Source organism: Chaetodon auriga, chromosome 12, assembly GCF_051107435.1.
Source record: "Chaetodon auriga isolate fChaAug3 chromosome 12, fChaAug3.hap1, whole genome shotgun sequence".
In the NCBI taxonomy this organism is placed as follows: Eukaryota; Metazoa; Chordata; class Actinopteri; order Chaetodontiformes; family Chaetodontidae; genus Chaetodon; species Chaetodon auriga.
The window spans coordinates 7,539,139-7,563,302 of NC_135085.1; the positions used below are offsets into that span (position 1 = coordinate 7,539,139).

Here is a 24,164-nt window from a genome sequence, read left to right on the forward strand (position 1 = left end):
AATAAAGAGCATTTGTCTTATAAGCTGTTTGACCACCAGGTGGCAACAGCGTCTGATTGAAACCAGCACCAGGCTGTAGAAATACTCTAATACGAGTGAAGGTCTGCAATTCAAAATGTTACTGTGGCGTAAACTTTTAAATTAATTAATATGTCATTGTTTTTTGGTTGGACAAAATTGCACCATTTTTTTTTACTACTTCATGCATTTTTGATTAATTTAAGTTGTAACCATGCATCATATTTTAGAAACTGCTCAAATTTAGGGCACAAAATCTTAATCTGAAAAGTCATGAGTAGTCATTAATCAAATGTAGCACAGTGAAATGTATAAAGCAGTATAAAATGTATCAAAATTGTATTTAGGTATGGTACCTGGATAAATGTAATTTATTTCTACCACTGCTTAAAACATATTATGCATCATAGTGTTCAGTAGTAAAAAATATCTAAGAATAGAGAAAAAAGACCCTGAAACAAGCCACGTCAAGTCAGGTTTATTTATATAGCTAAATACCACATAGGATTTCTGAATCGGCCCACAACATGTACAGAAGTAGAAGAAATCCCACCAGTGTTGACGAGATGATTACTGAGGGAGGAAAAATAAGAAAAAAAACAAAATCTTAGCCTCCCACAAGAAAGATTCTTTCCTGTGGCATACCGTATAGTTTTACCTCTTTGGGCCTCTACAAATTATTCAAATCAAAGGGGAAAATCACTCTTCAACTTACTTGCTTTGTATGAAGGCGTCAGATGCACAGTGGTGGAATACAACAAAGTACATTATTCAACTTCAAGGTACTTGTACTTCCCTTATGTATTTCCACATTATGCTACTTTTATACATGTATTCCACTACATTTCATAGGGAAATGTTGCACTTTTCACTCCATTACATTTATCTGATGGACACAGTAACTAGTTACTTTGCTAATCAAAGGGTCGGGCTGATTACACCGCTTGTCAGGCGTAAGTTGGGTGGAGACATGCTGAAATCAAAAACAGATTGTACACACCCATACAGTCTGAGTAGACAACACAGGGGCTCTAAGATTTGACATATAAAATATTTCATCATTTTCTAAAATATAATTCATTATTTTTTGGGTTAAACTACCAAACAGTTTAATAAGTAGTTGGAATATTAAAATGGCAGACTATTTATGAACTGGATCAAATACACGGTGTTGTTTCCACTAATGATTGCAGACATACTTTTTGTTTCATTTGGATTTGGTTCTTGTCTTGTGCTCAGGGGCCACTCGCTGCAGGTCCATTGAGGGATATCTCCCGGAGCGTTATTTGTGGGAGGTTTATGTTTATGTTTGGACAATGTTGATGTATCATGCTGTTAGATGACGGCCAGACATGAAAATACATGACTAATTCATTCAACAGAGAGTCCACTCCGCATGCTAACATTTTCTGGTAACACTTTTAATTCAAGAAATATTTTGAAAGCAGGACTTTCACCTGTAACGGAGAATTCTTACACTGTGGCATCACCTCAACCATCTCAAGACTTTCCATCACTGTAAAGCACTAAAGGTTCCTGGCTTTAATGTCTTTAATGCTTCACAGCCGTTTAATACAGCAGCTTTACTGCTTCTTATCAAGTTAATGCTGCCACTCTGAATGATGTGACCATCTGCAGGCTGAGTCATGCTGCATTTGTGGACACTGAAACATGCTACTCCTCATTATTACAAGCTTGCATACATCTGTGAGATGTGAGCAGTTTTGCCAAAGGAGGATTTTTACTTAAAACCTTTGAGTTTCCAGTCGTTCAAAGCGTAGGAGAAAAATCACATAAAATGTTGAATATTCAAATTTTAATTAAATTTTGTATAGCACAGTGATGTTTTTCTCATTCCCTGGATGTATTCCTTTATTTTCTATATTTTCCTCTGGAGAGGTCCAGATCAGCTTAACACACTGGTTATGAAGCAGCTAATCCTCTGATTATGTTTTAGTGAAAGTGGCCAGCGTTGACTGACATAATACACCTAAAGTAAAGCCTCACAGACTTGGACGGCTTCCTTCTTCTCTGCCACTCTCCCTGCGTGCTGAATAGCTGACTATTTTCTCTCAGCAGACAGTGTTTGACAGTGAGTACACACCTGTTTTTAAATGTGTGGTCATATTTTTTCCTGTCGTTTGGCTGCTATCTACACCTGTTTCAGTCCCCTTTTTTCTCCTTCTGCCTGTGAAGGAGTGAACCTTCAGGGGCATCTCTGTCAACACGACTTTAATACTGTGTCATTCAACACCTGATGCCTCGAGAAGAGAAGAGAAGAGAAGAGAAGAGAAGAGAAGAGAAGAGAAGAAAGGAGCCAATCAAATCCTTGATTTTGAGCTGCTTTCGTCTCCTTTGCACTGCACATAATGCTCATCCTGATTGAGGTTTCATCATTTCATCATTCTCTGTCCTTGACTGCTCACTGAAAGCAAAATGGCATTTAGCTGAAAATAATGACGTCAGTTTCCTTATTGTGGAAAAACCTCTGACTAAAGCATCAACACTCAAACAAGCCTCTGTGATGACACTGACAACACAGAGAGCCTCATATGCCTGCAGAGATGCGTGGTGGCTTCACAAGTGGATTGCTTTGAAAAAGAAGAATGCATGAGGACCAAATGAAAAGCGTCTGAAAAATGAAAAGTATTTGGCTAATGAATAGTTTTTATTCTTATTCCAACAGCAAGAAAAGTCCCTGAATCATCCTTTCTGACTTTAACAACTCCTTCAGTTCTTTCCCATTTATTTGAAGATGCAAACACCCTTTGGCCCATCCTCTTGTTGATGAGTTGGATCAGACAAAAGACACGCTGCTTCAGAGCTGCCGGCCTGAATGTTTCTGCCAAACTCTCTATTATTTCCCTATTGAACAAGAGTAATTAAAGACAGTAGAGAATGAGCATCACAGGAGCTATAGATGAAGTCATTCGGTAATAATGGATGGTTAACAATGTCTGCATTTATGTTTTGCATAACAGGAGCCTGTGGCACGAGGAGACTTTCTGACCTTGAAAATAAAAGGTAACGCCTGAGGGGAACATGAATATGTAGCAAACTAATCCACCCATGATCCTCTAAGGACAATGAATGTCTGTACAACATTTCATCTGATACCTCTGGAGATATTTCCCTCTGGACCAGAGTGGTGGACTGACCAGCTACCAACCCAAGAGCAGCACCGCGAGCATCGACATGACCTGCATGACACCTCAAAGTCCTCCGACTGCAGGTGGTGGATCCACGCTGTGTGTGTCTGCTTAGCTGCAGTTTTCAACAGTTGAGAATATCCAACATTTGGGAACACCTTCACCTCCCACGAGATAATATCAAAAGCACTTCTGATAAACTGACACAGAGCTCTTCTTTTTAGTTCCTGAAAAGATGACATTTTTGTGATTGCAAGCTTGACAAAATGAAATAGTATCCCTCATCTCATCGCTGTATATATAGGATTTATGGATATACTCAACAGGCATAATACGCAAGCAAACACACACACACTCACATGCAAATTTACGCTGCTTTTGATTTCCCTGCTGGGAAGATAATTTCACTGTCTGAGTTCCATTTCAGTTTGATGAGTTTGATGCACCTTTTTAATTACCATCTTTGCCTCCATTAAAATATCTGGGGTGTTGACTGACAGCTCACAGATCAATTCAGACTGGAACATCAGCGGCTCAATGAGCCCCACAGTTCAGAACATGTGAGTTATAGTTCAGCTTGCACGTTGAAGGCAGTAATTTATGCAACAAGTCATTCCCACGATCACTTTGAGCAATTATTGAATTAATTCCAGTAAATGAGACCCTGACAACATCTGATTGGCACCATACTTCACAGTGTTTTTCAGACGGTGTTGTACGATTCATTTATGGCACAAAATAAGAAGATGTTGCTAATATGAGCTGAAAGCTTCCACAGCTTGGAGCAGAGGAAGACGACACAGAAAAAAATGTAAACACGTTTATCCTCTTTAGAAGCAAAGAGCAGCTTTATGACTGAGGGTTTATGAGAAATATGTTCTTAATTTTGAGACAGTGGCAATAAAACCCCACTGCCGACTGGTGTGAGAGCGTGGTAAACACTGGTGGTGTCAAATGTTTGTTCTGATAACACCTAACTAGCACAACTCTTGCAACTGAGATCCTGCTAATTTCTTGATTTGCGGACAAATTAATTCACTCTAACTCATTAAAATGCTTCTTATAACAAACATGATTAGAGGTGAGCACAACAGATTCACCCAGCAGAACTCGAAAGCCCAAACATTTGACTTTTATGATGTGGGAAGGTTGTTCTGACATCCATCATGGCGTTCATAAGCCTCAGTGAGTCACCCACTGATAGTAAAAGCAGGCCAGCACAACATAAGGCGAAGCACATGGTGGCACCGGACGAGTCAGTGCATTAGAAACAAAGATGGAGTCTGTGCATTGTTATCAGTAACTTGTGTTCCTCATGGTTGGAAGTAAATAACATAACCCTCATCTCTCCACACTATGCACACTGATGCATGAGTGTGTGATGACAGAGCAACCATCTGACCAGAGACAAGCAGGCACACACTGCATGTTTTTCTCCTGCATCGTCCATTTGCTGAACTGGGAGAGGGAGCACTAATATCTATCAGTCTTCTCACATTGTCTATGATCAATTATGAGCTTTGCAGCTCCACAGTTTGTTGCAATCACTTCACATAGCCTACACATGTATGCTATGCATCATTCCCTGAGCCTATACAGTAGCATTATCTTATCTGAGAGCAGTGTGTCAGCTGTGTCCAGATCCATATGTGGGAATCAACAGAAAGAGACAAATTTTTATTGCATTTAGCTACACACACATGTCCTGTCCATGGTCTGAATGTTTGGGCCTCAGACTGTTTGACAAATTAAACCATCTTAAACTTTAGAGTGGAAGTGTGTCTTTGGTGGAACGCCTAACAACTCGTCTCTAAACAGCTGGAAACTTCTGGTTCAATCTTTAACTAAGACTTCCGTTTTACAAGCTTATTATATGTTTTATGTAAATCCGTCATCTGTAACTAAAGCTATCAGACAAATGCACTGCAGTACAAAGTACAATACTGGCCCCTGAGTTGTTGTGTAGGTAGTATAAGAGCAGAATGCACAGGTTACTTTAAGTAGTGGAGCACTTGAGTAAATGTACTTAGTTACTTTCCACCTCTGCTCTGTTTTCTGCTTCCTCCTCTGCAAACAAAGAGTAAAAAGTTGTTGTAGCTGTGATGAAACACTGCAGCCACAGTTCCAAAATAAATATATGGTATTACAATAGACTTTTATGACATGATAACATTTTTGTCTTATCACAAATGGGCCATAGAAACTGACTCAAAGGGCCAGTCATGTTTTTATTTGACTTCACGTACACAGTTTCCTTCTTTGTTTGTGGCTACGTGTTACCGCCCTCATCTACTGACGTGCACGGATGATCTGTCAGTGGTTAGTTTTTGGTTGTTCAAGGTAAAGCTCGAGAGGGAGGAGGAGGAGGAGGAGGAGGAGGAGGGAGAAGGACATGATTCCTGCTGAGCGCTTCCCTCCACTCAGAGCGCAAGAGCGCACGGAGGCACCGTGGTTCCACACAGACCCGCGCGCTATCACTCCATGTTCAATTCTTTTACCTCATTTTTACCTACAATCTATTCATTTCTTTGGACGAATCAACTGCTCTAAAGGATATGCTGGTGGAAGTCTCAAAGAGCATTTTCATTCTCCTCTCCTGCATGTTGCTGGAACCCGTGAGTATATTTGAACACTTTTGACTTTTCTCATGACTCGAACTTCAGGTGTGCGTCAGTTGCTATGTAAGGATGACCACGCAGATCTTTCAAGCAGAGCTTTGCCTGCAGACATCAGCTGATGCGCACTGGTGCTCTCATGAGGCAGTTTTGGATGCAGAACGCACCAACTTGCCCCAATGACAAGCTTGATCTATGCAATGGTCAACAAGTGTGGAGGGAAATAAGGAACTGTTTGGCTTTTCCTGAGATTAGATTTTGATTGTTAAAGACATTTTAGGACAACATTTCAACTTTTTGTATTTATTTTTAATTTTTAAATCAAGAATGACTTCCTCTCTCATCATCACCTCTCCTCCCTACAAATTCAGCCTCTGCTTTGGGTGTCAACAACACACAGTTCACCCTCAATTCCACCGCAGGCAAAACCTGCATCTTTTCAACTGACATTTAGCACCAAAAGAAAACAGTGGGCCAGACTGTGAGTGTTTTTCAGTGGCATCGATGTGTCTTTATGTTCTAGCTGATCTCTTTCCATGACTGAGGTTAAGGTGAAGTATGAGGAGAAGTCACGACATGGCTCTCTCAAAAGGACACCGTGGCATTGGCCTCCTTTGTCTGCCTCTGTATTCTTTGGTCTCCAGCATCCTCATCCATAACTATCGCCAGCGGAGAAGAATGATTCATGATTCATGCTCAAATTCAGCTGGAGGTTAAAGCCCTCAGAATAGCATGCTGGCTTCTATATATGCATTTGTATACTCTCACAGTTTCAGTGCCTCTTTGCTGGACATCAAGCAGAGGAAAAAAACGCGAAATGTCATTACTGCTGGTAAAAGTTAAAAACAGTAAAAGTGAGGCTCGTGATCATAATCATGATCGGGATGGGAAGTTTTGCCCTGATACCCCCACTTACATTTTAGCTCAAGCAGTGCCGAGCCATCACTGACAACATCTTCTTCAATCATAGTCCAGAGGTGCACCTTGGGTGGAGTAACACAGGGCATGCTGCGTAGCCTGAGGAGTGAGATAAATCACAACCTAAATGAGGGAGTCACCTTGTGTGGGGGGAGAAGCTGGAGTCATATGGGCTCATTTTGTGGCTAACAATAGCCACATACTACCAGTCTGATTAATGCCTGCACAGAGAAGACTCATCCACCTAAGTAACAGCAATAAATCTTCCAGTCCTGCTGAGGCTCAGTAGGCCTATATTCTCTGGTGGTAAACACTCATGGGTTCAGCTTCACGTTGAACCTATCCATGGCTGAAGGTTCAAAACACGCATATGAAATCTGAGGAATATGACAGTCCAGAGATTGATTTTGTATCTGCCACATGTGTGGGGTAGAAAGATTAATGGGAGCATCTCAGGAAGTGGAGACAGTACATGTGTTTGCCTTGAGATGTGAAGCATTGTTGCGAGAGCGCAGGCAGATTAACTCATGCGTCTTCTACGCTTCACTAATAAACAAATGATCTGACTGACTGTGCCCTAAAGAGATACGCAGAAACCGTGTGTGAAATGTTCTCTTCACAGGTGTTTTCAGTGCCAAATCAGATGTGTGACATGAAGAAGGAAATAGACAAGGAGAGGAACTTGTGTGAGGCTCAGATTGAGAACAAAACGACAGGTATGAAGGTTTTTTTTGAGTGCCTGTGTTTAACTTTCCCTTACTGTGCAAGTTCATTTCGTTTTGTCCTAATTTGCTTAATCCACGCGCAGGTTCTGATCAAACTGACACAACAAGCTCTTAAGACAACAGAAGCTGTTCAAACCTCCCCTCTGGCTTTACATTACAGCCTGCATGGTTGAGCACTGTTTTCCACCTAATGCCAGCCCCTTGTCACATGAGCCGTGGTTCAGTTTCTAAGTAAACTTTCTAACTGATCAAATTTTACCTTTCCTTTTTATAAAACACGATTAAGAAAAATGCAGCAGTGAGTGTGCAGTAATGAAACTCAATTAGCTGATGTCTTGTTTCAATTGATTGTTGATGAAGCAGGAGCTACGTGTTGCATAGTGGGGTGTTGCTTGCTCACTGCATGCAGTACATAATTACATTCTACAGAGAGATCACTTCATTGAGCCTCTGTTACCTCTGTGTGTGACCAAAACCTCACTGATCAAAACTGCAGGTATCACAAGACTGTTTACTCTCACAAAATGAGAAAGCCATTAAACACTCATTATCTTTTGAATCTAGATACAATTCTGCTTCCTATAGATTCCATCAATGTAAATGCTGCCAAATCCTCAGGGTGATGATGCAAACAGCACCTGCTAAAAACTGATGTTTCATAGTGATGAAGAGGCGAGCAGGTGTGAATTTCAAAGTGCCGCGACCTGATTCTACGTCCTGAGACCAAACAAGTCTCAGTGGTCTGTTGAATTGGAATCACGGTGTGTAATGAAGGACGGGGAGCTGTTCTTTTAGTCATGGTGGCGGCGTGTTACCTCAGGTCATCTGCTGTTATGGACCCAGGACTGTAACAACAGGCAACTTGAGCTACCATGATTCAGCTGCCATGGGAACCCCAGTGCTCAGCCTTCACTTGGAGCAGGCTGCTGTTTGTCATTGGAGTCACCTTAGTAGACAAAAAAAAAAAGTTGATGTATGTTGTCATCATGGTTGTTATCATGGTGCATGTGGTGTTTCCATGCTTGACTTGCCTTTTTTTTGGCTACATGCTTGTCTCTGCTGCTCTGCTCCGGTCAGGTTGCAGTGGAACATGGGACAAGATCACCTGCTGGCCCAGTGCCAATGTCGGAGAGGTGGTCACCATCCGTTGCCCCAAATATCTCTTCTACTTCTCAGCGGATGTTCCTCCACGTAAGAATCAAGTTTTACTAAAAATGTGTCTGTGTGTGAGCAAAGTTATGGGGATGGAAGTCTGTCCCTGAGTCGGGCCCTTTATGGCCCACAGCTTTACTGCTCTGGTTCACTCGCAGCGCTCTCATCAGGTGGTTTGCTGCCACAAAAACTCAAAAGAATTTGACAGATGACAAAGTTAGAAGACTGCAGCTGGTGAACACAGTGGAGCATGTAGCTGCTAACAAGCCCGACATTTCCCTGAGTGAATAGTGGAAACTTTGTGTTGCTCTGTGCCTATATTGGATGTTGAATGGTTTGCTAAAAAGTTCACGACATCAGCTTTGTAAGTTCATAGTATGCCAGTGTTGTGTTTGTAGTTTGTTCCATTTCCAGCAAGTGAGCAGAAAATCAGTTCAGTTCAATTAAGAATGCTTTGCTGGCATACGGATGCTGTTATGGTTCCACCTAGGTTGGTATAACTCCTGGTATGTTCAATGATGTGATTATTTATGGTAAACTGGTATTTGTTCTCCTGACATCTGGGGTGTTTTTGAAAAATCATGACATAATTCTTCCTCATATTGCCTGCCAAGGTCCAATTATGACAGTATTTTTCAGTGCTGCTGTGGCTTTAGTTCTTGTTCAGGACAGCAGAACAAGGTCATCAGCATAAAACAGAGACTGCGCCTCTCTGTAGGAGGGAGATGCCAGAAGCAGCACAGTGATCCCAGTGAGCAGCAAGAAAGAATACTACAGAGTGATTTTCCTAGACAGCTGCTGACACAGATGCCAGGGTGGTTACTGGGGTCTGCTTTGTCCTCACTCTTCTGAATGGGGTGAATTAAATCACTAGTTGCAGCACTTTGTGTATCTTTAATGAAGCAATTTCTGTCTTTATCAGGGACAAGCAGATAATGATAATAATGATGCTCATCTCCCTGATCACCTGTCAAACCTGAAGCACATCACCTTGAAACATAACAATGTAAATATTTCTTGTTTGAAACAACATGTTTGAATTGTGACAGATTTGTTCTGTACAGGAGGATTAAGCATGTTAAGATATTTTTCAAAAGCAAACTCAGTCGTCTTTGTCATCTCCCATTTCTCGCTGATGTTCCAAACATTTCCTGCTGTTGAGTTTTTGTCAGTATCATCACACTTCATATTTGAGACCAGAAGTAGGCATTATGATGTACACTGACCACCCCAGCTGCTCACTCATGAAGTCATTCTGACCCTTGATCGCCTGTTTTTTCTGTGTTTCCTGACACCCCATCTCAAATGTCACAAAGAATACAGTAAAACTCAGAACACATGGCACAGCCGAGTCATTAAAACCTCTCATCTTGGCACCGTCTACCCATCAAAGACACGTTCTGTTTGTTTTTCCTCCTTTGATGCATGAGAAGCCTCACAGGTAACTAATTTATGGTAAGGGAAGGAAACCACTCTAGTGGGAATTTATTGGCTGATTTGCCGTGTGTTTGTACAGTAGTTCCCCTGTGACTTTCCCGTATATCTCCGTTTGCCATTAATTACTGTACCACACTGGGTTGATGAAGTTGTTTATTTGTATTCAGCTGGCAGAGACCTCAATTTCAACTTGGAGCCTTAAGAAAATTATCTTCATTGTACTTGAGGCAGCTTGAAATTAGCTTGTAAAAATGCTGGTTGATGAGCTGTACTGTACCCCTCAAATTCTCACCTCATGAACCTTGTTTCAAGATGCAGCTGGCAGCTTTTTTCAGCAGAAAAGCTCTGATGAACGAAGCCTACGCTACCTGCCCAGCACCAAATGGCAATCACAGTTATTTAGCACAAGCATTTAGCACAGTGAGGTGTTTAGCAGCTAAAAAGACGAATATGTTGCTTTGTGTTAGCTGGATGCATAAATATACAACTGTTTGCTAACATGTTCGCTGGAATAACTTTAGAACCTCCAACTATATCAAATGCTGTGTTGTAATGTTGATAGTTTGCTTCCAAGTGGCTAAAATCAATGAATCAAGGTTTGGTGCAGACAGATGTCGACCCACCTCTTCTACAACACATCTCACATGGTCTGCTAATGAAAACTCTTATAGATCTGTCAGATTGTACCTGTTTTTGATCAAGTGTGTGACACCTGATATGTTGGGGACATGTTCACTGCATAGAAACAACTTCATAAACTCACAGATGTTCCACGACCTTTGCTTTTAACAAGGATGGAGTTACAGATTTTTAGCTGTCAGTGATTGCAGTGGTTTGACAAACCTGAGTGCATTTGCAGACATAGTGATTGGGTTCCTGCCCCTGTAATCTAACCAGTATTTCCCCCATCATATTCAGGACATGAGAGGGGCTCAAACCAATGATTTATCATTAGCATATGAAGGCTCTGTGCAGAGGAGAAGGGTTTTCTGGGAAGCTGTGATGTGACCCAGATGCGAGATAATGTGACCTGAGAGGGGAGAGCTCTCCGGGGAGAGAGAGGGGACGGATGAGGAATCGCCAGTTTTACAGGGTTGAAGGCGAAAGAGATATATTTCACTGACTTGTCAAAGGCTTACATGATCAACAGGCCACCACTGTGCAGGGACCAGGCTGAAAATGAAGGGCCCTTAAAAGAAAGAGACTGGATAAGTCAACGGTGCTGCACTGATGTGCGTGATATCAATTATGCAGTAAATCAATAAGTCAGTGCAGGTCTCTCAGGTCATGCACGATGGACCTATTTAAAGGTACGATATCAAACATTTCTGCATTAAAATCACTGAAAATGATTAGCTCTGTATTATGTATTTGTTGAGTTGTGTAGTTATATTATCCCAATTGTTTGCAAAAACATTCAAGAAATCTGTAATGGTAAGGGTGCGTTTCATTTTGTAAATACAGTTTTTTATACATGACCATGGCTGTGAACATTTCTGATGAGTCTCAGATAGATTTTCATCAGCAGTGGTGGTTGTTTAACAGTGAAGGCAACAACGGTCTGTGATTATATATATGAGTACTGTCACATTTGAGTGAGAGCCTCTTATTTACAAATATGAGCATTATATGAATTAAGAAAACCAGCAGTATTTGTGCAGCTTGACCACTCTACCTTTATCAATATATTCGTTTTATTTTGAAAAGGTTTCCGAACCCTCAGTGGTCACAGAAATATGTATATTTTTCAAGAACTTGTCCTTTTTGTGAATGTGTGACAGCACCAAAATTGTAAGTTTATCTTCCTTTCAAATGCGTTCACTGTCAGTGAATTGCGAAGGGCTCAAATTATTGACACATCTCGAACCATTCATTTAGAAGCATTACGAAACAAGGCGCCAAAGAGATTCAGGGCCAAGTCATAAATTTAGTTGAGACAGAGTTTGCCATTCTCATGAACTCTTTGCTTAGTCGCTCTAACACAAACACACAGTCATTCATCTCTTTCAATAACACAGGCGACTCACCCTCTCTGCAAGCTCCGAGTGACATAGTGCTTGGCTTTCAATGGTTTCACCTACAAGCCAGGATATTCAGCTGAGCTGAAGCTAACTATTCCGTGCTAATGTAAATCTTCTTCCATGGTATAATTAGGAAGGATAAAGCATTTGACTGTACAACATTTACAGAAAAGATAAAAAGAAGCCTGGAAATTAAAACACTGATGGGGTGATTAACTCGTTTGAGCTCTCCTCGTTGTTTTGCATGACACTGAAAATCCTTGCAGTCATGTTTTGGGGGATGATGAAAGCATTCTTCTGGCAATCCCTCAAACAAGCCAAATCCAGTGGTGGCATGGGCTGAAACAGCAGGGGCTTATCAGCACCATTGTGTCTTGTCATGTTGTTTGAGGAAGCTAAGCCTCCATCTTCACTGCAATACGCCACTCAGGTATTTGTGAGCTGACCGTATTTTAATGCCAAATACATTCTAAGACTTTGGATTGTTGGTCATTTCCCAACTCGGTCTTGATTTGATAGTGGAGCGATACGGTTGGGAAATGTGAGGAATGTCCTACATTTAGATTTCTACAGCAGCATTCAGTGCAAGGATTAATTTCTCGCCAACACACGCAGCTTTCTTTCTTTCTTCATTGAAAGGACAGGAGATTAGGAAATGCGACAAATAAATATTACACAATAACAGCAAAATGACAGAGATGTCCGTCTGTGCCTCTCACTGCTGGATACATGATTAGATATGGCTCATGAATGTTGTAAGAGGGGTTTTAAACCTAATGAATGATGAGTGTCCAATCTGAATATTGATGCATTTAACTTGTGTTATCCTGAAAAATTCTATTCTATTCTAGCTCTATCTGTAAAATCACCTGCACTTGTAGCACTTTTAAAGAAAGTTCTATGATCTGATGTTAAAGTGCTTTCACTTGCTTAATGTGCACAATGTGTATTATTGTGAATAACTCCAGTCCATTTCATAACATTTTTCATTTTTTTTCTGAACACTATGATATTTAAGCCTTCACTGAATCTTTATTATAGATTTGAGACACACAGGAAAGATGGGGAGAGAGAGGGGCATGATGTGCAACAAAGTTTCTCAATCTTCACCACCAAACGACAATCATATATCAAGTATATTTCAATTGGCTAAGTGATGCACATTAACTGAAACAGCTCTTTGAAAATCTCCTCTGGCCACTTCCTTAATGTATCTTTCTTGAAGTAGCCAAAGTAACATATTGCACATAATAAACAGTGTTTCCATAGATAGTGTTTATTATTTTTGTAAAATGTACTTATGGTGCAGCTGTCCTGTAGAGAGAAGGAGCTGTATATATAATGTAAAGGAGGGAGTCAAACAAGACATGAATATACAGATCCATTCACGTGTTTCTGTATCTTTTCATTCAAACTGCACTATTTGTTCTTCTCTACTCTACAGAGCTCTGTTACACTGAACTTGGGCCTCAGAACTCTACTGCACTCTAGACTGCTGAACTTTTCTCAGCTATACTCTTCTGACCTCTAGTTTTATGTCTTTACAGATAAAGATAATTCAGATAATCTAAAATTAAGATAGAATAAGGGTGAAAATAAAGATACAGCATAACATAAATGGAAAATAAAGCCATCAATAATAGTAATAAAAGTTAAGATATACTACATAGAATGCATAAAATCAAGTAAAATAGAGATCTGAATCCAGGATAACAACAAAACTTGTAACCTCAGACATAATCAAGGGAGTTAATTTCCACTGATTATTAAACAACATTTCTGTTTTTGTTCTGTACCCCCTACTGTACTCTATAGAGCTCTCCTCTACTGAGCTGTACCCTACTGTATTGTACCGTACTGTACTGTACTGTACTGTACTGTACTGCATCTCTCAGATGAAAGTGCCCCCATCCTCTCTTTATGGTCAGTCTAATGCACTTGGACCTTTCACTTCTACCCCCATGGGCAGGCCAGAGTAAATATATCTCTCTGCTCGACTGTTGGCCTCCTGGTGTCTGCGTTCAGCCTGAGAGTAATTAAGAAACAGATGGAGGCAAACGCACATGGGAACTGTCCCGGCATCTCTGAGCCAGTGGGACGACTGATCCCCTTCAGTCATGCCTTCTATTTCCTTTTAGCATTTGGAAGTATTCCAGAGAGACATATACACACATCTCAGTCTGACATAATTAAGGGTGAGTAAATGTAGTTTGCCTAGTTTGCCTTGTGGCTCATACACCCGGCACCCTCCCCCCAACACACACACATACACACAATATTGAAATGCATCACTTATAATTGAAACAAACTGAATCTGTCACAGTAATTTGTTGTGTTCTTGCAAGAACAATGAATATTCCCTCTGTCCCTCTGCTCATTAGGTAACTTGTCAAAGACCTGCACTGAGGATGGCTGGACCATAATCAGCATAGACTCCTACATAATGGACTGTGGATACAATCCCAACAGCACCATGGACGATAATACGGTATGGCAACCAGGTTATGAAACTCCTCCAGCTCATGTTGCTACTGCTGCTGGGGATTCATGTTCAATGCCGGCTCAACTGTTTTAAGTGAGTGTAACTGAATGTGTTCTTGCAGGGAGAATTCTATGATGCTATCAAAGTGGGTTACACCATTGGTCACAGCGTGTCGCTCATTTCTCTGACGATTGCCATCATCATACTGTGTCTCTTTCGGTAAGGAGATCCATCACAATGCTTCTTAATGTCCCTGTGTGAAGACAATCAAAGACCTTTTTCCATCATTTAGAGCGATAAAACCCTGTCAATCTCTCATTTCACATCGTACTTCCTGCATTTTATAGAGGTTTTACAGTGTTTTTCACACAGTAATGTGACCCACACAGAATTTGTGGGACAAGACGTCCAAATTCGACATAACATGTTACAACATTTCTCAAACAAAGAGGTCAACTGCAGGCAGCCATAAAGTCACCACTTACGGGCTGCTGTTCACAGCTGTTCCCAGTTGACCTCCAGTCCTGAGGTTGCAGAGAAAAAGTGTGTGCGTGTGCATGTTGACACAACACCACACTGATCATTAGAATAAGTTTCAGTGGCTGGTGTGTGTGGCTTCTAATAAACAAAGCAGTCTGTTCAGTTGGGTGTGTTTGTATTTGGAGTGCTTGTGCATTACGGGCTAAACAACAAGAGATGTGTTTACCCCTCTGGCTTATGAAATGCCAATGGTTTGGACTCTGGAGCACAGGCACAGGATGTGAAAAGCATTTAGTGTTTATGTTCGGCTGCAGACGGCATGTTCATGCAGCTGGTTGACGCTGTGTGTCATTGCACCCACCCTGCTGGGATGACTCTCCTGATGGTTACACAATTCACCCCCAATCATAACCTCACCGGGAAGGCATTTGTTTGAGAACACATAGAAGAGAGAATTTACATTAGTGACATTTTCTTTGCAAAGCCCTGATTTGTTCTTGTTTACCTCTCTGCTGAAAGTCAAGGTTTTTTCACATATTTTCCTGCCTGATAAATATACTGTATGGTTCACTGGAAAACTACGTTCGTATTAAGCATTAATCATACACATAGCCAGGGCTCTAAATTAACATTTTTCATCACCAGCCAAAATGGCTAGTAGATGTTCATGTTACTATCCAAACACACACTCCCTAATGGGTCAAAGTGGCTAGTAAGGTGGTCTTTTCTACCAGCCAGACTGAAATTTCACCAGCATTTGGCCGGTTGGCTGGTGTTAATTTAGAGCCCTGCACATAGCTTTTCTTAACAATTGAAGGGTGTGTGTGTGTAGCTTGACATTTAGGTAGCAGCACAGTACAGCTCAGTAGGAGCACATTACAAGGCTGTAGCCATGGCCATGTAAGTGCTTATAATGACTCCTCTCCTTCATTAAAACACACATTCCTTCTGTGAATGTTTGCCCCACTAAATTAAGTCAGTGAAATTTTGGGTGAATATTTTCTTCATATTTATTCTGATTGCATGCTTTGGTGCCATAAACACGAACTTCGCCAGATGATTCTCAGGATAGGTCAAGTAAACACTTAATTTTAAATGTTTCATCAGATGAATTCATTAAGAGAAGTACGCTTAATTATTGCTTGATTTAAGTAATCCTACACTTTTTTCATCTGCCTTTGCAGGAAGCTGCACTGCACGAGAAACTACATCCACATGCATCTGTTTGTGTCTTTCATTCTGAAAGCCGTCTCGGTTTTCATCAAGGATGTGGTTCTGTATGACGTCGAGGAGACAGACAATTGCCAGTCATCTGTGAGTACACTGCACGCTGTGCTCCTCATGGCTCCCATCATCGTCAAAAGTCCTGCATCAAAGATACAGCTAACTAGTCGATCTGATGCACCAGCAGCAGCTTCTTCCTTAACTGAAGCAAACAGCATCCATTTGATTGCTCAATCAGACTTTTGCTGACTTTAAGGCTTTGTCTTGGAGTTTACTTAACATGCGAGCACTCAAGTGCCTTTGGGTGTAGCAGTGTTTGCCAAGTCTCTTCCTCATTCATCTGTCCAGCAGGATGTTGTGAGAGTTCCTGTTTGCTGAACATTAAGCCTGAAATACAGACACCTTTGTCAATAAATCATGTACAGAGTTTTGATATCTAGTTTTAATGACTTTTTCGTGTGAGACAAAGTACTAAGTTAAGATAAGGAGTTAAATAAGCTACTGGACTGGCTACAGTGTCATATACTCAGGCTATTTTATATTTATTTGATCAATCAGGTCACCAACTCCAGTGTCTCAGATCCCTCTCCAGTTGAATCCACTGCGTCATTACCAGAGAGGATTAGATGAGCAGACAGTAAATCACCTGCTTTACTATCCCCAAGTGTTGATTGTTAATGGCCGAGGTTAGACATTTCCTCCTCAGCGTACACAGATTGTCCTGTCCAAACACAGCTGCTAACCCTCTCAACTGTTTCTAAACGCAGCATTAAAAAAATGTAGAAAGCGTCATATTAAAGGGGATTTGATTTAACACGTCAAGATCAGTTTACTCTTCATGAAGAGTGCTACTCAGCTTGTGGAAATTCTTGTATAGAGAGCCAATGTCAAATTGGCCAAAAACACATTCAAAATCACAGACATTTGTAAGAACGCAAAGGAATGAAAATCTAGCCCTGAATCAAAACCTTATGTTGTGCAGTCCATTCATGTTGTGTAGACATGGAAATAGCTGCCTTTCCATGGGAATTGTTTTTTTGTTTTTTGTTTTTTTTGATGCTAACTAGTTAGTTGTTAGCCACAGTAAGTACTGGGAAAACTCTTAACTTTTTCTGGAAGAACAATGAAAAATCCCTCAATGACAGACAGCATTGAGATTCATAGGCTGGTGGATCAGAGGCTAGCGATGTCATCAGTGTTATCTATAGTCTTGGGCTGGATGTCTACAAATTTGTAGGGCAAAGTGTGCATTACAACTGTGGGTGCCCTCAAGGGTCTGAAGAAAGATGCTCGCAATTTGTATTAAAGGAAGTACAAGATCCAGTGTTTTTGGGGGCTTGACCAATATTAGTGACAGGGACAGTTACATATTGCTTTAAGCTGATGCAGAGCAGACGTCACAGTGGATCAGTATGCTGTTCACCATTTGACTATAGTATTACACCTACTGAGCCACCAAAAATCATATCTTCCCATCGTACTGTGGGGGGCTTCAGATATAAAATGAACATGAATGTCAAATGCACTTTGATTGCAGATGTAATTAGTCTAGCAGTCATAATTAGTATAATCAGCACAGCCATAAGGTAACCCCTGTAGAATTTTGTCTAATTATATCATGCTCATATTCTGACTGCCTCCTCACTGCTGCTTTTGATAGGTGACATGCTCCAAGTCTAACAGATCCTCACTAGATCACATCAATGCTAATTGCAGTAATTTGCTTACAACATTCTCTGCATAGCTTCATCCACTGGTAACAAAATGTTTTTATCATTCGGAACTACCTTTATCTACAGTCACTGCCAATGCACTAAGCCACTAACATCCTGTTTCTCTTGCAGATGGGTTGCAAGGCTGTGGTGGTCTTCTTCCAGTATGGCATCACGGCGAGTTACTTCTGGCTGCTGGTGGAGGGCCTGTATCTCTACACCCTGTTAGCCGTTTCCTTCTTCTCTGAGAGGAGGTACTTCTGGTGGTACATCCTGATTGGTTGGGGTATGTGCCAGCCTCTTTACCATATGTTGATGAATACAGGCAGCTCACATGAGCTCATTTGCAGTGGCATTTGATCCTTGCATTTGTCTGAAGTGGCACCCAGAGATCATCAAATGCCCATCAAAACATACTCACCAGGCAACCTGAACGTCTGTTTTGTCTTAACTCCAACAGCCGCAACATACATGATCATATGTAAATGAATTTATAAGTGAGGCTTCGTACATGCACAGGAAAATGATGTTCTTACCCTCTGCATGTGGATGAGCTTTGTTGGCAGTTGGAGATTAGCCACAGCAGGCAGCTGCCACTCTGCTTTTATAGTTATAATTGAATCTAAGAGTTCTGTTTTTGATGCTCTTTATAGAAAAATAGCCAATTAAACATATTCATGCATCCATGGCAGATGTGATATGTGAATAAAATGTATTTCCCCCCTAAGACATCTGACAATTTAGACTTTCAGTGTTTTTGATGGATGGATCCATTTGGTGACATGCATGCTGTTGATATATATATATATATATGTAGGCGAATATTCATCCATGAACCCTTGAGAACTTTTATCTCAAAAGTGTCTTGGCCCCATATTTTCATCTTTTATCCACACTTATTTTGGTCCTAAAATTCCAATGTTACTTATCTTTGAAACATTCACCAACCATTTTTTTCTGATGTTCTTTTTTTTTCCCATCATCCCAGTAAAGTCACTCTATAAATAGGCCTGAAATGTTGTGTCTGCCAGCTGGGAAATGGAAACAAGCCTGTGACTTTCCTGCAGATACCCAGGATGAGCCAATATTGGCACAAAGCATATATGAGTCCAGTTGAAAATGATAAGCATACCCGAAATGCAATATTGCTTTAGCAATAAAATCATCCAAAAGATTAACAGGGTACACACACTGAAGGCTCAGTGTCGTTTTTGGTAGTGTTGGTGTTTGAACAGTGGACATAATTAATCATTTCTCTCTGTGACAAAGCAAATGTTTTTAATGTTGAAATCAACAAATTATGTTTATGTTCTGGTTTGCAGGGGCTCCAACCATCTTTATTTCAGCATGGGTGACTACAAAGGCTTATTCAAATGATTCTGGGTGAGTTAAACATTCATCTTTAATCCTGTTAAAGTAACTTAACAGTTCAAGTCATTTACAGTGGATAGATTTGCAAGTATAAACACACATTTACACAATCAACAAAAGAGCATGTAGGTTAGTGTGATGATTAACAGCTGGTCTCAGTGGAGGTCTGCGGTGAACTGTTCAACTGCATGTCATGTCATGGCTACGCCGCCCTACAAAGCAAAACATGGATTAACAACATATTTGTTCAAAATTACTTAAAAATACAAAATATTACATTGTGTGTTGGTAATATGCCATTTCCTTAAAAGGAAAGTAAATGCTCTCTGGTCTGATTTTCTGTGTCTGTTTCTGTTCTCTACAACCCACAACACAGCTACAGTAAGAGAGCTATGTTTAGGATAAGGTAGCTAGCGAGCTTCACACAGCTACCATTAGCTAAATTCACCTACTTTTTCTTGTCTCCTGTAATTAAAAAATAAAGTTTTCATTATCTCACATTCCGTATGGTGTCTCACATAAGTGGCGCTATAGCTAAACACCATCACGATGAAGAAAAATACCAGCTACCAGCCCTGCTAAAAGATAACTAGCTTAGCTCTGCAGAGTAAATTAGCGCCACAGCCTCTGATTCTGAATTAATGTGACTGGGTTTGGTCAAGCTACTTTGACATCACAAATTTAGATATATTAAACTGTAAATAAATCTTTTATACTCATTCATGAGTTCAAATGGACAAGGTAGTTTGTTAAAGTCATAATTTAAAGTATTACAGCTGGCTAACTAGCCTCAAAACATCAAATCTTTTTCCCGATTTCACTGTTTTCTGTAGTTACTGCTCTTTGCACAGTTCAAGGGTCTGCACAGTTCTTTATTCATTGTTTCATGTTGTGAGAATTTGTACGTATTTACTCGTTCATCTCCTCCCACAGATGCTGGGAGACAATCGATGAGAATCCATGGTGGATCATCAAAACCCCTATTTTAGTCACCATACTAGTGAGTCTCGGTGCCTCTTCATGAGTAACATTTCATACACAGCTCTGCAATCACATTAACTTGTGTTTTATCTGCCGGCAGGTGAACTTTTTCCTCTTCATTTGTATAATCCGGATTTTGCTACAGAAGATGAATTGCCCCGACATCGGAAGGAAGGAATCCAATCAGTACTCGTAGGTTTTCAGTGTAGAATGTCAACATCTCTGTCATAGCAGGGGTTGAAGTCATTTCTTATCAGGTGATGTTAAATAAATCATTTTTCTGCCATTGTGTTTTTAGTGGTGAACAATCATAGCTTTTGCTTATTGACAAGTATAGCATTAACTCTCGCTTTTGTGGGGATTAATAAAAGGCAACACAAGCCTTCACCTCACTATTTCATTTTTCCTCTTTTTATAGGAGACTGGCTAAATCCACTTTGCTTTTGATACCTCTCTTTGGAATAAATTACATCATTTTTGCCTTCATCCCCGACCACATCCACCCACAAGTGAGGATGGTGTTCGATCTTATTCTGGGATCATTTCAGGTAACATCCACAACAGCATACACGGTGTTAGGCACTCTCTTGGAAACATTACAGTGTTAGAAAAGTCAGACAGAAGCAGCACTACTTATTGATGAATTAAGAGATTTGATGTACCTAATCCTTTTTTTGATGTCTAGGACTGCCATCTTGTGTTTTGGGCAGTATTTGTGCCACAAAGATAGATAACAGAAGTGAAAGGAGGTTGGTTTCAGTGGAGTTACATGAATACTGCTTGCTAACATAAAGACAGTTTGTCTGAATAAACAAATTAATGGTTTGTTTAGCTAACATGTTTAATTGTGTATGAATAATGAGGTTGCTGATTTACTGAGTATTAAACTGAATGTGAACGCTGAGAGCCAAGTGCAATGATGGAAACCTAGCGATGGAAAGTATTCTTAATTTATAACCGTTTTAGTTCAGAATGATATCTCCTGGGAAAAATTCCCAGAGATCTAAATGATGAACCTCCTGTCTGAGCCTAAAGTTGGTTATAATTTTACCATCATCATTCATACGCAAACATTTTGAGTGTTTCCCCAGCTGTACTGTCATTCCTTTTCTCCTTTTCAACATCAGCTCCTGTTGGCCGGTGCATTTAATTGACTTCTCTCTCTTCTTCAGGGTTTTGTTGTTGCAGTTTTGTACTGTTTTCTGAACGGTGAGGTAAGTAGACTCAGCCAAAAACAGCCCATTATGATGTTTACTGTCCTTTTATGTCTCTAAATCTCATTTTCTCTCCCCCACATGTGTGTCATACCCTGTTAACACCCCCTCTACATCCTGTTTGTCGACCTCCTCACCTCTCCTTCAGGTACAGGCGGAGATTAGGCGTAAGTGGCGCAGATGGATGCTGCAGAGGTTCCTGGGTGCTGACACTAAGTACCAGCAGCCCTCCATAGGCAGCAACGGCAACAACTTCAGCACCCAGATCACCATGTTGACCAAATGTAGCCCTTCAACACGCCGGGCATCTGAGTGCCAAGAGCACCTCTCTGCCATCTGAAAGCCATTTAAAGTGAACTCCCCTCTTTGTTTTTATCATTATGTGCTGAATTCGTGGCTCATGTACACTGTTGCAATGCAGTTGATTGCAGTTCTTGAAGGTCAATTTGACTTTTTAGTACTGATGCTAATATTTGTTCATTGTAACTTTATTCATTTCCTGTCAAAAATGACAAGTGATCCGTGTTTTTCTTGCCAGGGTGGAGAGGCAACTGAAATCACTTTCCAAACACAGCACCTGTTCAGTAAATGGGTTTAATCATTAACGTAACACAAAGAATTAATTTCCAAAAAACACAAGAAGAACATTTTCACAGACTGTTCTAATGTAGCAATGAGGACCTTCTATTGTTTTGGAGGTGGACCACAATGACTGAGCTGATATTTAGGCACATAAAGGCCAGTGTCACACTGATATATGGCACAAAAAATGAGTTGTTACTATAGTGCAAAGCTTTGTTGAGTTTATGAGATGAGTCAACCTGAGCTGGCTACTAGCAACATTAAAATGAAGTCTTTCAGAGACAAACTACAAAATACTGCAGGGAGGAGCAAGATCTTCATGACCACTATGTCAATTAAAGGGAAATTGAGCTCTTGGCCATGCTTTTCCAGCCAATTGATGGATAGAGCCAGAGATGAGCTGTGTCCTATAGAAGCGAGATGTTTATTAAAAGGATGTGTTACACAAGAGGGATCCAAGCACTTAACCTAATGACCCATGTAGCTCAGAGCACCAGTGGTAACAACTTCAATGACATTGTCTGGCTCTCATGAACAGTAGTCACTGATGAGGAATCTATAGCATACCCAGCATACTGGACGTCCCTATCCTGTTGATGACACTTTTATATGGGGTATACACTCTGCTGAATTACTGCCGGATAACATTCCAGAGGAGGCACTAAAGCTCCTGCTTGTGAAATTTATCTGAGATTACAGAGGCTTTTAGTTTTGTTTGAGTGCACAGTTGCTCGCCAGACATTCATTTTTACTATTTCTGCAACTAATGGACCAGATGTATTCCATTATTAGTCCACAGTACACAACATTGTGAATAAATACTGTATGTGGCAACAGTGATTAACTTCTATTAACTGGATTGCATGGACAGTTAATTTATTTGCATAGATTGCTAGTTTTATGTTCTATATTTCGAGATTCAATAAATGTTATGGTATCATACTGTTTTTTTTTTTTTTAGATATGCTAGTGACATGGCTCTGTGAATGGCCCACCACTTTGGTCCAGACTGAAATATCTCTGCCATCTACTGCCATAAAATGTAGTGCAGGCATTCCAATCCAAGTTTTTTCATCCCCAGAGGATGAATCCAAATAACTTGACTCTTCCTCTAGTTTCACCATGAGGTTGATATTTGTGGTTTTGAGTAAAATGTCTCGAAAATTTAGTTCAGACATTTGTGTCAGACAGACTGTCAAACCTGGATAAAGTGTAATTCATCATGTAATATGTGATTATATCTTAACTTTTCATTTAGTGCCATCATCAGGTCAAAAATGTAATTTGTCCATGTGATTTATGACTAAATGACTCCAAAACTAAAGACATTCCCATGAGCCTCAACTGTACTTTATGTTTTGTGCTAATTGGCAAATGCTAGTATGCCAACATGCTAAACTAAGATGGTGAACACCCTTTAAATGTCAGTATGTTAGCATTATCATTGTGACTGTCCCACACAGATGCCATCTTGGCTGCAGAGTTTTAATCTTGTTTGATATAATAGAATTTATCAAGTTAAATGACACCAAGCTGATGGTTGTTTCTGTCTGTGTTGAATAATGTTTATTAAACATTCATTTTAAACCACCTCCTGTTTAAATATGACTTTTTCAGACATGAATATGTACAGGCAGCCACAGTATCACATTTCATGTGGGAGTCATGTCAGAGTTTGATGTTTACTTTAATACCCCTTCTTGTTGTACCAGTGTGTAAAAACCTGAAACTGAACTGAAACTAACTGAAAGTACCTCAGACTAACTGTCACACGGCTGTTGTATATGATGTGAAACTGTAAATACGACGAAAGATTTGGTTTATGATGTGGTTTGTGGAGATGACTTAAGTGCTCAGGTGTCAACTGGAAATCAATGTTTACACTCTTGCTATTTGCATAATGTCAATAAAGTGTCTCTTATTTGTTGCCGTGTAAAATTTGTGTAAATATGGAGTGCTGTACAGTATGTGGAATCAGCTGTAAAGATGTTATTGAACAAAATGTCAGATGAAGATGAATAAAACCAATTGCACTGTGGACAGGCCTTGTGTCATCAGTTACAGCAACACAGTCAACCCTCAT

At 40.3% G+C, this 24,164-nt stretch overlaps 1 protein-coding gene across 1 annotated transcript; it reads left to right on the forward strand.

Annotated features, from left to right (window-relative positions):
- The first annotated feature begins 5,530 nt into the window (after positions 1–5,530).
- On the forward strand, positions 5,531–24,119 carry LOC143329282 (vasoactive intestinal polypeptide receptor-like). Its single transcript, XM_076745108.1, has 13 exons — positions 5,531–5,782; positions 7,323–7,416; positions 8,503–8,616; positions 14,417–14,523; positions 14,639–14,736; positions 16,182–16,311; positions 18,066–18,219; positions 19,256–19,316; positions 20,238–20,304; positions 20,386–20,477; positions 20,704–20,833; positions 21,458–21,499; positions 21,648–24,119. The coding sequence occupies exons 1-13, from the start codon at positions 5,723–5,725 to the stop codon at positions 21,837–21,839; spliced, it is 1,341 nt and encodes a 446-aa protein (XP_076601223.1). The 5' UTR covers positions 5,531–5,722; the 3' UTR covers positions 21,840–24,119.
- The last annotated feature ends 45 nt before the right edge of the window (positions 24,120–24,164 follow it).

Coding starts and splice junctions, on each gene's coding strand:
- LOC143329282 (XM_076745108.1), top strand. CDS start 5,723: ATGCTGGTGGAAGTCTCAAAGAGCATTTTCATTCTCCTCTCCTGCATG. Junction 7,417..8,502: donor GATTGAGAACAAAACGACAG/GTATGAAGGTTT, acceptor TGCTCCGGTCAG/GTTGCAGTGGAACATGGGAC. Junction 21,500..21,647: donor ACTGTTTTCTGAACGGTGAG/GTAAGTAGACTC, acceptor CCTCTCCTTCAG/GTACAGGCGGAGATTAGGCG.